The 16,336-nt window shown below is 39.6% G+C and overlaps 2 protein-coding genes across 4 annotated transcripts; both read left to right on the forward strand.

Annotated features, from left to right (window-relative positions):
* The first annotated feature begins 616 nt into the window (after nt 1-616).
* Nucleotides 617-3,007, forward strand: LOC141375802 (E3 ubiquitin-protein ligase RBBP6-like). Of its 2 annotated transcripts, XM_073910733.1 has the most exons (7): nt 635-1,567; nt 1,761-1,857; nt 1,961-2,036; nt 2,176-2,264; nt 2,341-2,401; nt 2,504-2,643; nt 2,739-3,000. In XM_073910733.1, the coding sequence occupies exons 1-7, from the start codon at nt 1,408-1,410 to the stop codon at nt 2,911-2,913; spliced, it is 798 nt and encodes a 265-aa protein (XP_073766834.1). In that variant the 5' UTR covers nt 635-1,407; the 3' UTR covers nt 2,914-3,000. The 2 variants fall into 2 exon arrangements, with proteins under 2 accessions (XP_073766835.1, XP_073766834.1); XM_073910734.1 differs by lacking the exon at nt 2,341-2,401 and having other exon boundaries at nt 617-1,567; nt 2,739-3,007.
* Nucleotides 3,008-6,061: 3,054 nt separating this feature from the next.
* On the forward strand, nt 6,062-8,452 carry LOC110438820 (E3 ubiquitin-protein ligase RBBP6-like). Of its 2 annotated transcripts, XM_073910735.1 has the most exons (7): nt 6,080-7,012; nt 7,206-7,302; nt 7,406-7,481; nt 7,621-7,709; nt 7,786-7,846; nt 7,949-8,088; nt 8,184-8,445. In XM_073910735.1, exons 1-7 carry the CDS (start codon nt 6,853-6,855, stop codon nt 8,356-8,358), a joined length of 798 nt encoding a protein of 265 aa, XP_073766836.1. In that variant the 5' UTR covers nt 6,080-6,852; the 3' UTR covers nt 8,359-8,445. The 2 variants fall into 2 exon arrangements, with proteins under 2 accessions (XP_021327797.1, XP_073766836.1); XM_021472122.3 differs by lacking the exon at nt 7,786-7,846 and having other exon boundaries at nt 6,062-7,012; nt 8,184-8,452.
* The last annotated feature ends 7,884 nt before the right edge of the window (nt 8,453-16,336 follow it).

The following is a 16,336-nucleotide window of genomic DNA, read 5'->3' on the forward strand; positions in this document are numbered from 1 at the left end:
CATAGTCTAGAGCGATGACATGCTCATCTACTCCCAGAACCTGGCAGAACGAAATGTTGCAGCTCGTCCGGTCTTCAATGATGAGCCCAAAAGAGGCCACTTCACAGAGCCGGCCCAAGGCTTAAGAGAACTGAGAGGCAGGACAAGATGGCGGGCTGGACTTGGTTAACTTTAGATTTTACACAAATCTCATTGTTTTGTTTTTCACCTAAAATAGTAATTAAAACATCCAAGATGTGTTTTGCCTCATCAAAATGTGGAATTTGATCAGCAAACTACTCATTCTAAGACAACTATGCCTTGGGCTAAATGACTTGGCTTCAAGTACGATGCCACACGATTCAGAAATGAAGGTACAGACTGCACAAACAGATAAACGACATGATGCATCTCATTTCACCACAACTAAAGGCAGCGACAAAAAAAAAAGTCAAGCTCTCACGATGATGACATTTCTCATGCAACCCTTTAGCAAGCCTACATAGTATTTATGCCTAAAAGTCACTGCATGGGTAAATAAGAAACAAGCAACACACACACACACATATATATATATATATATATATATATATATATATATATATATATATATATATATATATATATATATATCCATGGGCCACTGTAAAGTAATATGGTTCTGTCATAACGTTTTGAATGAAAATCTGCATTTGGATAAGACACCTTTAGTATAGTTTTGATTTTAAGGCATAATAAAGATCAAATGCAAGTACGAGTGGATTTACATTGAAAATTTCAAACGCATCAAGAAAACCATGTGCTAAGGAAATTTCAAACCATTTGGAACGCACAGAGACGAGCTTTTGTGCAAAAATGAACTTAAAGGTGCCTTTAAAAAAGTGTCAAAGTACTTTTGAAAACAAAAAAGCAAACCCCCAATAGGTGGCAGCAAGAGGCCGCTTTATTTGAGTAAAGCATTGAACGATTCATTCAGCCAAAGAAGCCAATAGGATGAACGGACAGTTGAATCAATCCCTGAATCATCGACTCACCCGAGTCTTCTTGGCGAAGGCCTGAATCGTTCGTGCAGGGAAACGTCGCTGTGTATTATTCAGAGATGGCCAACTGTTCTGCTGTTTATTTTATTATACTTATCGCAATGATTTTACTACTACTATCAATAAAATTAATATTAATAATGATAATATTGCCGGAAGTTGTACAGCGCATGCGTCACGTGTTCATCATCAGCATCCATGACAACCGTCCTGTGGCTGTTGTTTGAATCTCGCTGTGTCGATTGGCATCTGATCTCTGCGTCCTCCGTGACAATTTTTCCAGATTATCGATATTATTGATCGTTGGATACGTCGATTGATCGCCTGCTGTTCCCATCACTCAGGTTTGACCCTTTTTATTACGCTGTGCTTTGTGTTTGTGTTCAGTATGTCTTGTGTTCACTACAGGTTCCAGAGTCGACTCACCTACGACTCGCTCCAGTTTGAAGGCCTCAACATCAGCGCGGGGGAGCTGAAGCGGCAGATCATGAGGAGCAAGAGGCTGAAGTTCTGCCAGCTGAAGATCAGCAACGCCCAGACTGATGAAGGTGAGTTGAGGAAAAGACACTTCAACTGTTCTACGCTAACATTAGATGCGTTACATCAGACACTTCTGGAAGCTGTAAGGTGGTGCTGATGCTGACATGTAGGGATGTTTTGGCTGTTTTAAAAGGCTAATGGCTCTCAAAGTATACCGTGCTCCATAATTATGTGCTGATTCTGATTTTATTTTGCTGTCAGAATACACAGATGATGCTCTCATCCCTAAAAACACGTCGGTCATCATCAGACGGATCCCTGCGGCGGGACTGAAGTCCTCAAACAGAAGATTTGTTGGGTAAGTGCTGTGAAATGAGCACACGCGTCCTCTGTTAGATGTTATATGAAGACTCCTGGTCTGTCCCTGGTGTTTTAGTCACACAAGCTCCTTTGTTTTGCAGACATCAAGCTGGACGCTGGCGTGAACCTTCACCTAGAGCTGATCCTTCACTCCTCTCACTGGAGCAGTTGTTGAAGGTATTGAACAAATGAATAGCACAATAGCAATGTAAAGCACACAATATACGCACACGCACTCAGCTTCTTAGGGAGATTTGAGATTGTTTGAAGGGTTGAGGGTGAAAAAGATTCAAATGTGCAAATGCCTGTGAAACAGACTGAGAATCTGGCTGAGGCAAAGGCGTCAGAGGAGGACAAGCTGAAAGCGGTGATGTACCAGTCCAGCCTGTGCTACTACTCCAGCAGGTGAGCGTTCAGACACTGACAGGTTTGCTTTGTGAGAGATGTCTGAGCTGATTCTCATGGTTCTGATGTTCACTAGTGAGGCCATGAGGCTGCTTGGGATCCCGGGACACCACATTAGGCACTGCCCCACTAATGTGGTAACTGGGTTTTCCAAGCTCACGGTTGCTGTGAACTTGAGCTCTTGTCCTCATCAGTCAGATTGTTTGCTCAGAGTTTGACTGTCACTCCTCAATTCACAGGGCAGCCGCTCCGCGCCGCACAAGCGCATCCGGAAGAGCACAGGGATTCCCCGCAGCTTCCTGTTGGAGGTGGACGACCCAGACCGAAAGGGAGTCATGATAGACGGCAGCGGCCGATACGTCATTCCCATCATAGACGCGTGGGTAAACTGTACTTGGCATAGCCGCATGTTCTAGTGTTTGTCCAAATCTCACATGATGTCTGCTTGTGTGTGTTTGCGCTCGATCTGTTCAGTGAGGCCTATGCTGCTGAGAAGAGAAAGAGGCCGTCCTTCTCCTGCCAGACCGAGCCTTTGCCCTCCTCGTCCTCAGCAGGTGCGGCATCTTCGGTCCGGGACGCCGGAGGGAAACGGTCCCGCTCCCCATCTTCACCAGAGACGCGCGGCGACCAGAAGAGACCACGTCGCTGAGAGACCTTCATCCAAGAGACCTGGAGCCGACGTGTAAATATTGTACATAGTTTATTAATAAAAGATAATAAAGATTATAGCCGCATGAACTGTGTGGACTGGTTAACCTTCACTCCAGCAGTGCAACACACACACACACACACACACACACACACACACACACGAATGAATTCATAAACACAATATCATGAAGTTTTGCTTTAATTTAGGAAAAGAGAAACTCTTCTGGGCTAAAATCTGATGGGTTTTTTTCAGCGTTCTTACTTCAGTCTTTAATGTCAGGTGATCCTTCAAATGTCAGTGTAAAGTGTTGAGTACACTATTAGTGCTCAGTCGTGTTTTTCATAGTTACCAGTGCCGATGGAGTTTTTTGAAGCGTCATATTCTGCTGGAAACGTTTCATTTGAATGGTAATGTCCCATAAGCGGAGGTCTTGTGAGTAACTTCACAAGTCGGTCAAAGTCTAAACCGGTGACAAGCTCATCTACTCCCAGAACCTGCTACTCTCTACCTACACGTTGTCAGCTGATGTTTCAAAACCTCAACACTCGCATACAGAACAGCCTCAGCGTCTGCACCACTTATCGGCACTAGCTGCAAGTCTACACCCCCTCTGTCCAGAAGTGAGCACAGCCTCTTGGTACCATCCCAGCAAGCATTTTTTTGGGGTGTTTAAAGGTGCCAACTGACCATCAAAAGTAAAAATGACTCATTTTATCTCATCCCAACAGGGAAACCACCAACAATAAAGAATGAGTTACTATCTGGTGTCATGGCTTTGCAATGAAAACAAGTTTAGTTATAATGGAGGTCATTGGGGGCAAAAAACAGCCACTTGAACAATATGAACAATACATAAGGGTTAAAAGTCTAATAGACGGCTTGGTTAAAACCAGGCTAAATCTAGGCTGTCAGTGAGTGTGCACCCCTAACCCCGCCTCTCACAGTGACCTCACTAGCTCCGCTGAGTGCTTTGTGTCTCAGATTGCATGCAAGTCTGCAGCCAGATACTGCTGGAAGCTAGTCATCAAATACACAGGAACGAATGACTACACGTGTCAATCTGTCTATTAAACTATCTAATCTGTCTAGTCAGTCTTTTATTATCTTTTATATGCAAAAATATTCATTCATAAAAACATATGTATATATGAACACTGGGTCAAATAGGGTCCGTGCATTTTAAATCTAATAACAAAATTAACCCAATGTTGGTTTTGTCCATATTTAAATGAACGTGTGTAAACGCACGCTTTGATCAAACCTTTTATTCCCCTTGATGATATTGTGCTTTTTTTTCCCCCTCAATGCCCTCCAAAGTTTCAATGTTTGGCCGTGTCTGCCATATCTGTTTTGTTTAAAAAAAAAAAAAGGAATGCATCGGTTCCTGCATGTAGAATTCAGAAATCTCATGGCATCGAAAGAAAACTGGCAGCAGTTGAGTGCCGAGGTCAAAGGTCAGATGAGCAGGCATCACACCTGATAAACACCTGGGGCAACTGTACAGTAAAAAAAAAAAAAAACAACAAGATTAAGAAATATTGCTTTAATTTGAGAGAGACAAAAAAAACTCTTCCGTGTTAAAATTTGATGTTCCTCCAGCGTTCTTACGTCAGTCTTTAATGTCAGGTGATCCTTCAAATGTCAGTGTAAATTGTTGAGTGTACCATTAGTGCTCAGTCGTGTTTTTCATAGTTACCAGTGCCGATGGAGTTTTTTTTTTTAGAGCGTCATATTCTGCTGGAAAAGTTTCATTTTAATGGTAATATGCCATGAGCGGAGGTGTATGAGTAACTTCACAAGTTGACCATAGTCTAGAGCGATGACATGCTCATCTACTCCCAGAACCTGGCAGAACGAAATGTTGCAGCTCGTCCGGTCTTCAATGATGAGCCCAAAAGAGGCCACTTCACAGAGCCGGCCCAAGGCTTAAGAGAACTGAGAGGCAGGACAAGATGGCGGGCTGGACTTGGTTAACTTTAGATTTTACACAAATCTCATTGTTTTGTTTTTCACCTAAAATAGTAATTAAAACATCCAAGATGTGTTTTGTCTCATCAAAATGTGGAATTTGATCAGCAAACTACTCATTCTAAGACAACTATGCCTTGGGCTAAATGACTTGGCTTCAAGTACGATGCCACACGATTCAGAAATGAAGGTACAGACTGCACAAACAGATAAACGACATGATGCATCTCATTTCACCACAACTAAAGGCAGCGACAAAAAAAAAGTCAAGCTCTCACGATGATGACATTTCTCATGCAACCCTTTAGCAAGCCTACATAGTATTTATGCCTAAAAGTCACTGCATGGGTAAATAAGAAACAAGCAACACACACACACACATATATATATATATATATATATATATATATATATATATCCATGGGCCACTGTAAAGTAATATGGTTCTGTCATAACGTTTTGAATGAAAATCTGCATTTGGATAAGACACCTTTAGTATAGTTTTGATTTTAAGGCATAATAAAGATCAAATGCAAGTACGAGTGGATTTACATTGAAAATTTCAAACGCATCAAGAAAACCATGTGCTAAGGAAATTTCAAACCATTTGGAACGCACAGAGACGAGCTTTTGTGCAAAAATGAACTTAAAGGTGCCTTTAAAAAAGTGTCAAAGTACTTTTGAAAACAAAAAAGCAAACCCCCAATAGGTGGCAGCAAGAGGCCGCTTTAACTTTAACTTGGTTAACTTTAGATTTTACACAAATCTCATTGTTTTGTTTTTCACCTAAAATAGTAATTAAAACATCCAAGATGTGTTTTGCCTCATCAAAATGTGGAATTTGATCAGCAAACTACTCATTCTAAGACAACTATGCCTTGGGCTAAATGACTTGGCTTCAAGTACGATGCCACACGATTCAGAAATGAAGGTACAGACTGCACAAACAGATAAACGACATGATGCATCTCATTTCACCACAACTAAAGGCAGCGACAAAAAAAAAGTCAAGCTCTCACGATGATGACATTTCTCATGCAACCCTTTAGCAAGCCTACATAGTATTTATGCCTAAAAGTCACTGCATGGGTAAATAAGAAACAAGCAACACACACACACACATATATATATATATATATATATATATATATATATATATATATATATATATATCCATGGGCCACTGTAAAGTAATATGGTTCTGTCATAACGTTTTGAATGAAAATCTGCATTTGGATAAGACACCTTTAGTATAGTTTTGATTTTAAGGCATAATAAAGATCAAATGCAAGTACGAGTGGATTTACATTGAAAATTTCAAACGCATCAAGAAAACCATGTGCTAAGGAAATTTCAAACCATTTGGAACGCACAGAGACGAGCTTTTGTGCAAAAATGAACTTAAAGGTGCCTTTAAAAAAGTGTCAAAGTACTTTTGAAAACAAAAAAGCAAACCCCCAATAGGTGGCAGCAAGAGGCCGCTTTATTTGAGTAAAGCATTGAACGATTCATTCAGCCAAAGAAGCCAATAGGATGAACGGACAGTTGAATCAATCCCTGAATCATCGACTCACCCGAGTCTTCTTGGCGAAGGCCTGAATCGTTCGTGCAGGGAAACGTCGCTGTGTATTATTCAGAGATGGCCAACTGTTCTGCTGTTTATTTTATTATACTTATCGCAATGATTTTACTACTACTATCAATAAAATTAATATTAATAATGATAATATTGCCGGAAGTTGTACAGCGCATGCGTCACGTGTTCATCATCAGCATCCATGACAACCGTCCTGTGGCTGTTGTTTGAATCTCGCTGTGTCGATTGGCATCTGATCTCTGCGTCCTCCGTGACAATTTTTCCAGATTATCGATATTATTGATCGTTGGATACGTCGATTGATCGCCTGCTGTTCCCATCACTCAGGTTTGACCCTTTTTATTACGCTGTGCTTTGTGTTTGTGTTCAGTATGTCTTGTGTTCACTACAGGTTCCAGAGTCGACTCACCTACGACTCGCTCCAGTTTGAAGGCCTCAACATCAGCGCGGGGGAGCTGAAGCGGCAGATCATGAGGAGCAAGAGGCTGAAGTTCTGCCAGCTGAAGATCAGCAACGCCCAGACTGATGAAGGTGAGTTGAGGAAAAGACACTTCAACTGTTCTACGCTAACATTAGATGCGTTACATCAGACACTTCTGGAAGCTGTAAGGTGGTGCTGATGCTGACATGTAGGGATGTTTTGGCTGTTTTAAAAGGCTAATGGCTCTCAAAGTATACCGTGCTCCATAATTATGTGCTGATTCTGATTTTATTTTGCTGTCAGAATACACAGATGATGCTCTCATCCCTAAAAACACGTCGGTCATCATCAGACGGATCCCTGCGGCGGGACTGAAGTCCTCAAACAGAAGATTTGTTGGGTGAGTGCTGTGAAATGAGCACACGCGTCCTCTGTTAGATGTTATATGAAGACTCCTGGTCTGTCCCTGGTGTTTTAGTCACACAAGCTCCTTTGTTTTGCAGACATCAAGCTGGACGCTGGCGTGAACCTTCACCTAGAGCTGATCCTTCACTCCTCTCACTGGAGCAGTTGTTGAAGGTATTGAACAAATGAATAGCACAATAGCAATGTAAAGCACACAATATACGCACACGCACTCAGCTTCTTAGGGAGATTTGAGATTGTTTGAAGGGTTGAGGGTGAAAAAGATTCAAATGTGCAAATGCCTGTGAAACAGACTGAGAATCTGGCTGAGGCAAAGGCGTCAGAGGAGGACAAGCTGAAAGCGGTGATGTACCAGTCCAGCCTGTGCTACTACTCCAGCAGGTGAGCGTTCAGACACTGACAGGTTTGCTTTGTGAGAGATGTCTGAGCTGATTCTCATGGTTCTGATGTTCACTAGTGAGGCCATGAGGCTGCTTGGGATCCCGGGACACCACATTAGGCACTGCCCCACTAATGTGGTAACTGGGTTTTCCAAGCTCACGGTTGCTGTGAACTTGAGCTCTTGTCCTCATCAGTCAGATTGTTTGCTCAGAGTTTGACTGTCACTCCTCAATTCACAGGGCAGCCGCTCCGCGCCGCACAAGCGCATCCGGAAGAGCACAGGGATTCCCCGCAGCTTCCTGTTGGAGGTGGACGACCCAGACCGAAAGGGAGTCATGATAGACGGCAGCGGCCGATACGTCATTCCCATCATAGACGCGTGAGTAAACTGTACTTGGCATAGCCGCATGTTCTAGTGTTTGTCCAAATCTCACATGATGTCTGCTTGTGTGTGTTTGCGCTCGATCTGTTCAGTGAGGCCTATGCTGCTGAGAAGAGAAAGAGGCCGTCCTTCTCCTGCCAGACCGAGCCTTTGCCCTCCTCGTCCTCAGCAGGTGCGGCATCTTCGGTCCGGGACGCCGGAGGGAAACGGTCCCGCTCCCCATCTTCACCAGAGACGCGCGGCGACCAGAAGAGACCACGTCGCTGAGAGACCTTCATCCAAGAGACCTGGAGCCGACGTGTAAATATTGTACATAGTTTATTAATAAAAGATAATAAAGATTATAGCCGCATGAACTGTGTGGACTGGTTAACCTTCACTCCAGCAGTGCAACACACACATACACACACACACACACACACACACACACACACACACGAATGAATTCATAAACACAATATTATGAAGTTTTGCTTTAATTTAGGAAAAGAGAAACTCTTCTGGGCTAAAATCTGATGGGTTTTTTTCAGCGTTCTTACTTCAGTCATAATGTCAGGTGATCCTTCAAATGTCAGTGTAAAGTGTTGAGTACACTATTAGTGCTCAGTCGTGTTTTTCTTTTTTTTTTTTTTTTATAACTTTTTATTTGTAGTAGCAATAAACACAGTACAATGATACCACTTAGGAGAAAACATTTCCGACTGCTTAACATTTTTCTTTTTCACAAACTCTAAAGTAACAGAACACAAAAAAATTAAAAATAAAAAAAAATAAATAAAGGTTTCATCAAATACAATATATGAAAATAACAGTAAAATGGTAACATAAATAATAACAATACTAAATTTCCATAGGTCAGAGAGGGTCAAATCTTTATTTATTCATTCAACTTTAGGTTATTATCAACTGTGAATTACTAATTTAAAAAGATGATTAAAGGGGGAGTGCAATGGGTCGTAAATTGAAAAAATGTTTGTTATGTGGATGGGAATTAGATAGTAATAGTTTTATATTTCTATGAAGATTGGATGGAGCAATCTAACGTAATCAGTCCACTTGGACCAGATGTTTCTAAATGTATTAATTTGGAGTCGAAGGGAGAATGTAATTTTTTCCATCACATAGATATTATATACTATCTCTAGCCATTCTTGGGTTGTTGGGGATTCAGGAAGTAACCAGTGTCTTGTAATTGCTTTTTTGGCTGCGAGTATTAAAATATTTATCAGTTTAATATTTTAATATTACAGTTATAAATATTTAAAATTTAAAAGTATTTATCAGATTTTCATATTTGGATATCAGAGCTTCCAAAATAAATAACTATAAATTGAAAGGGTAGTGTAATATTAAGTATGTTTTCTATTACTCCATGTACTTCTACCCAAAATTGCTTTATTACTGGACATTCCCAAAAAATGTGCCAGTGATTAGGTTCCTGAGACCCGCATAGTCTCCAGCACTTAGTGTTCTTTCCTGTGGTGTATGCTCTTTGTTTTGGCGTGATGAAAAATCTCATTAGACATTTCCATCCAAATTCTCTCCACATATGTGAATTAGTACATTTTGATGTAAATCTACATATGTCTAACCATTCTTCCACCGTAATAATGGCATTACTTTCCTTTTCCCATTTTTCTTTAACATATTCTGTTGAATGGGGTTTAATCGATCTAAATCCTTTATAAAGTTTTGAAATTATACCTTTACTCCCACTGCCTTTGTAGGCATCTATAAAAATTTTCAGTATTGAGTCATCCAGATCTGTTTTAATTTTAATATTATTTTCAAAGTGGTTACGTAATTGAAGGTATCTATAAAAATCAGATTTATCCAGGTTATATTCTTTCTTCAGCCTTTCAAAATCTTTCAAAAGGCCTTTCTCTGTGAGTGAGTAGAATGTTAATATTCCTTTAGAAATCCAGGATTTAAATCTATAGTCCATTTGATTTGGTTTGAATTCAGTGTCATAAGCACACCATTGAATTATTTGTAGTTTATCATTCAGTTTGTATTCTTCTTTTATAATGTTCCAAATTTTTAATTGGGCTTTAATCCATAAATTTTGCGTTTTTTCTATGTATCCCCCCAGGTTTTTATGTGCCAATATCGCTTGTAATGGAGGATCATTCATTAGTGTAATTTCAATGTCTTTCCATTTTGCTTGATATGTTGGGTTACATAGGTTAACCAGATATTTAGTCTGGGCTGCATAAAAGTAATCCTTAAAGTAGGGTAAAGCCATTCCTCCTTGTTCCTTTGGAAGTTCTACTGTTTTTAATTTAATCCTTGGTTTTTTCCCCTGCCAAATGAATCTAGAAATGGTCTTGTTCAATTCTGACCAATGTGTTTGGGGTATTTCTGTTGGGAGAGCTTGGAATAAATAGAGGTATCGAGGAAGGACATTCACTCTTATTGCGTCAATTCTCTGGCTAAAGCTCAAGAAAGAAACGGCATTCCATCTGTGTATATCATTTTTAATATTTATTAGTAGAGGATCATAATTTACTTTTGCCAATGTTGAAATCTCTTTTGTTAAATGAATTCCTAAGTATTTTAGTGATTTCTGATCCCATTTCATATTCAATTTGTCTTTTATAGTTACTGGGGGTGTATATTTAAAAGATAGGGTCTGTGTTTTTTGTATATTTAATTTATAACCTGCATAGGAACCAAATTTCTCCAGTAAAGTCATTAGTTCAGGAAGTGAGGTTGTGGGTGTGCTTAAATAAATCAAAATATCATCTGCATACAATGCCAGCTTGTGAATATCTCCATTTATGTTTATACCTTTAATATTTTTAGTTTGTCTTATCCATTGTGCCAAAGGTTCTATATATAGAGCAAATAACAATGGTGAGATTGGGCATCCTTGTCTTGTCCCACGTTGTAATGTTATGGTGTCTGTGAGGTATCCATTTATTTTTATCCGGGCTACTGGTTTATTGTAAATTGTACGAATGCCTTTTATAAAGTTTTCATGTATGCCAAATCTTTCAAGAGCTTTATATAAAAAAGACCAATTTACAGAGTCAAAAGCCTTCTCCGCGTCAAGACTGATTAAAAGAGCCTCCATTTTGTTCTGATATATATGATTTAGTAAATGTAAGGATCTTCTAATATTATCATAAGTTTGTCTTTGCGAGATAAAACCTGTCTGATCTTTATGTATTAGCTGCGGAAGAATCTTTTCTAGTCTTTTGGCGAGAATGCCTGTGTATAATTTATAATCAACATTTAAGATCGAGATTGGCCTATATGAACCGCATTCTAATTTATCTTTCCCCTCCTTTGGTAAAACAGAGATTACTGCTTCATTCCATGATGGGGGCATCTTACCCTCTTTTATAGTGATATTGCACGCTTGGAGTAGGCTTGGAGTTAAGTTTGATCGAAAAGTTTTATACCATTCTGATGAAAACCCGTCGGGGCCAGGTGACTTATTTGATTTAAGATTAGAAATAGCGTTGACTAATTCAGTTTCAGTTATTTCAGCAGTTAATATTTTATTTTGTTCTTCTGTTACAACTGGTAGGTTGATAGAATCGAGAAATTGTTCTATTTGTTGGGCGTTCTTTAAATGTGGCTGAGTATACAAGAGCTCGTAATAGTTTTCAAAAGTCTTTTGTATTTCATGTTGTTTGTGTAGTGTATTTTTAGAATTCAAATCCCTTATTTTGTATATTGATCTCTCAATTTGTTGTTTTTGCATCCTTCTTGCTAACAATTTAGTGCCCTTTGGACCAGATTCATAGTATTTTTGTTTTGTAAAATTAATCTTTCTTTCAATTTCTTGTGCATATATTCAATTTATCTCGTTTCTGATTTTCTTTATTTTAGTCATTAAATCAGATTTTTTTTTCCTTCTTATGTTGTAATTCCAGATCTTTTAGTTCTTCATTAAGGTTTGTTAATTTTAATCGTTTTTGTTTCTTTTCTTGAGCACATAGTGATATGATTCTACCTCTAATGACTGCTTTTAATGTATCCCATAATATGGCTGGGTTAACTTCTCCATTATCCTTCTCTGTAAAAAATAACTTTATATCTTCCTTAATTTGAGTTTGAAATTGTTGATTATTCAGCATATTTGTATTTAATCTCCACAATGTTCTTCCTGGATTATCTCTAATATGTATAGTACAAGAGAGAGGGGCGTGATCAGATAGGTCAATCGTTCCAATATCACAGGTTTGTACTCTATGTCGATCTCGCTTGAGTACAAAAAAATAATCTATTCGTGAGTATACATCATGGGGGTTTGAGTAAAAAGTGTAGTCACGGCCTGTTGGATAAAGATCTCTCCAGAGATCTACTATACCTAGCTCATTCATTACAATTTTTATTTTTTTATGTAGGGGTGCGAGTTTAGAGTTTTTTGATGAATCTAGATTTGGATTAAGACGGATATTCCAATCTCCACCACATATAACAATTCCTTTGCCTTCTATCATTAAGTCAATTATTTTCCTATAGAAAGATAACTTGCTTCCTGGGGGAGCATATACATTACATAAAGTTATATTAATATCTTCAACTTTCCCTGTTACTGAAATATATCTCCCTTCCTTGTCTGAAATTTCTGAGAGGTGTTCAAATGGTATTTTTTGCGAAATTAATATTGCTACTCCCCTTCTATGTCCTGATTTGTAAGAAGAATAATACACTTTGGAAAATCCCATTCTCTTTAATTTTTCATGTTCTATTGGTGTAAGGTGTGTCTCTTGTAACAACACTATCCCTGCATTTTCTTTTTTCATTTTTAACAGTATTTGACTCCTCTTAGCTGGATTCAACACTTCATTTACATTAAATGTAATAACTTTAAGATTACCTTTATTCATATTTTCGTAGTTTACTAACCAATTTAATTCCCCTCTGCGTCTCTCTTATTGACCGTAGTGTATATTTTGACATTGCCTCTCTTAAATTATAGATACTAAACTGATACCAAATTAGAACAATTTTAAAGAACATTACACCACCGTAACTAACAAGAACAGTTGCTTCCGGTGTAGAGGCTCGATTCTAAAGAGCCTTATGGGGCTTACTGCGTTTTAAGCCTCCGTAAGGGAAATGTCCACTTTATTCAAGAAGTGGGGCCCTATTAATTGGTCGTAAATTAGTCCAGACAACACAAAAAAAAAGTCTAACTCCAAAAGAAAATTATCCTCGGATGACAGTCAATAATCAAGTACCGACATTTTCAAACATTATTCGAACGCAATTAGGAATATAACGTTATTCATTCAGATGATTGTTTCAAAAACAGTCAGATAGGATAAAATATTGGTGTGAAAGACATATGAGATCTTAGCTGTTTTCCTGGATTAGATGTATAGAATTCCGTTTTTGTTCATTTTCTAAATTGCTTAAGCTTCTCCTTATACTGACTGCGGGAAGCTTTTTTGGGTTGTGCGTCACCGGCCACCTCTCCGTATCTCTGATCTTCTCCCCGGTCCCGTCGTTTCAGTACCGGTTGCCAGGTGGTTAGTTGTTTAGCTGTAATTTCCTCCTGTTCTATTGCCACGGAAGGTTTCACCACCGCGACCGTAAATCCACGCTTGACCAAGTCTTTCGTTGCCTCCGTCGCACTCTGGTACAGTTGGGTGCCATCCTCATAGAAAACACGCATCCTTGCCGGGTATGGGGTCTGGAATTTTATTTGCTTCTCCTTCAATACTTTCTTGACTTCGACATACTCTCCTCGCTTTTTAAGCACCTCTAAAGGGAAGTCGTGGTCTACGAAGAAACGAGTGTCATTAAAATACACCTTTTTTCTCTGCCAGGCCTTTCGAAGCACTTCTTCTTTCGTCCGGTAGCTCGAAAATTTCACTACTTTTGAGCGTGGCTTTGCCTCCGGGTTACTGGGTTTCAGTTGTAATGCTCGATGTGCTCGTTCAATTCCAAGTTCACGGTCCCGGGGTAAGTCCAATGCGTTTTTCAGCAAATTATTTAGAAACTCGATCATGTCTGTGCCTTCCTTGTCTTCAGGTATACCGTAAATCCTTAGATTATCTCTGCGTGCCCGTCCTTCCTGATCGAGCACTCTGGCTTCCAGATTAGCTTGGCGCTGTATGAGGCGTTTGATTAGCGTCGATGCTAATTGTAGCGTGGTCTCGGTCTCTTCAATTCTTTCCTCAGCCTCTTCCAGTCTATCGTTCGTTCTTTTTAATTCCTGTTTGAATTCGTCAAACTGCTCCATGTTATCCTTTCTGAATTCTCGAAGTTCGATGAGAATACACCGCAGACTGACCTCGGGGCCCTCTTCGCCATGAGGTGATGGTGTCCGGGAACGGCTTCTGTTTAACGTTACTTGACTTGTTTCAGGGTTGTTTTCTGATACATTCGATGTTATTTTGCTCCTTGTGGTGACCCCTTTCTCCATCATTACTTTAATACTCCCAAAGTTTTACAAAATCAGGTTTTAGGGGGTTATTTTGTTAACCGTCGGCGAGCTCGAAGATTAAGCAGTCATCCTGTCGGTGGCGCAACCGGAAGTCCTCTCTCAGTCGTGTTTTTCATAGTTACCAGTGCCGATGGAGTTTTTTAAAGCGTCATATTCTGCTGGAAACGTTTCATTTGAATGGTAATGTCCCATAAGCGGAGGTCTTGTGAGTAACTTCACAAATCGGTCAAAGTCTACACCGGTGACAAGCTCATCTACTCCCAGAACCTGCTACTCTCTACCTACACGTTGTCAGCTGATGTTTCAAAACCTCAACACTCGCATACAGAACAGCCTCAGCGTCTGCACCTCTTATCGGCACTAGCTGCAAGTCTACACCCCCTCTGTCCAGAAGTGAGCACAGCCTCTTGGTACCATCCCAGCAAGCATTTTTGGGGTGTTTAAAGGTGCCAACTGACCATCAAAAGTAAAAATGACTCATTTTATCTCATCCCAACAGGGAAACCACCAACAATAAAGAATGAGTTACTATCTGGTGTCATGGCTTTGCAATTAAAACAAGTTTAGTTATAATGGAGGTCATTGGGGGCAAAAACAGCCACTTGAACAATATGAACAATACATAAGGGTTAAAAGTCTAATAGACGGCTTGGTTAAAACCAGGCTAAATCTAGGCTGTCAGTGAGTGTGCCTAACCCCGCCTCTCACAGTGACCTCACTAGCTCCGCTGAGTGCTTTGTGTCTCAGATTGCATGCAAGTCTGCAGCCAGATACTGCTGGAAGCTAGTCATCAAATACACAGGAACGAATGACTACACGTGTCAATCTGTCTATTAAACTATCTAATCTGTCTAGTCAGTCTTTTATTATCTTTTATATGCAAAAATATTCATTCATAAAAATATATGTATATATGAACACTGGGTCAAATAGGGTCCGTGCATTTTAAATCTAATAACAAAAATAACCCAATGTTGGTTTTGTCCATATTTAAATGAACGTGTGTAAACGCACGCTTTGATCAAAACTTTTATTCCCCTTGATGATATTGTGCTTTTTTTTTTCCCCTCAATGCCCTCCAAAGTTTCAATGTTTGGCCGTGTCTGCCATATCTGTTTTGTTTAAAAAAAAAAAAGGAAAAAAAAGGAATGCATCGGTTCCTGCATGTAGAATTCAGAAATCTCATGGCATTGAAAGAAAACTGGCAGCAGTTGAGTGCCGAGGTCAAAGGTCAGATGAGCAGGCATCACACCTGATAAACACCTGGGGCAACTGTACAGTAAAAAAAAAAAAAAAACAACAAGATTAAGAAATATTGCTTTAATTTGAGAGAGACAAAAAAAACTCTTCCGTGTTAAAATTTGATGTTCCTCCAGCGTTCTTACGTCAGTCTTTAATGTCAGGTGATCCTTCAAATGTCAGTGTAAATTGTTGAGTGTACCATTAGTGCTCAGTCGTGTTTTTCATAGTTACCAGTGCCGATGGAGTTTTTTTTTTTAGAGCGTCATATTCTGCTGGAAAAGTTTCATTTTAATGGTAATATGCCATGAGCGGAGGTGTATGAGTAACTTCACAAGTTGACCATAGTCTAGACCGATGACATGCTCATCTACTCCCAGAACCTGGCAGAACGAAATGTTGCAGCTCGTCCGGTCTTCAATGATGAGCCCAAAAGAGGCCACTTCACAGAGCCGGCCCAAGGCTTAAGAGAACTGAGAGGCAGGACAAGATGGCGGGCTGGACTTGGTTAACTTTAGATTTTACACAAATCTCATTGTTTTGTTTTTCACCTAAAATAGTAATTAAAACATCCAAGATGTGTTTTGCCTCATCAAA

The sequence above is a fragment of the Danio rerio genome, chromosome 8 (assembly GCF_049306965.1).
Source record: "Danio rerio strain Tuebingen ecotype United States chromosome 8, GRCz12tu, whole genome shotgun sequence".
Classification (NCBI taxonomy): domain Eukaryota; kingdom Metazoa; phylum Chordata; class Actinopteri; order Cypriniformes; family Danionidae; genus Danio; species Danio rerio.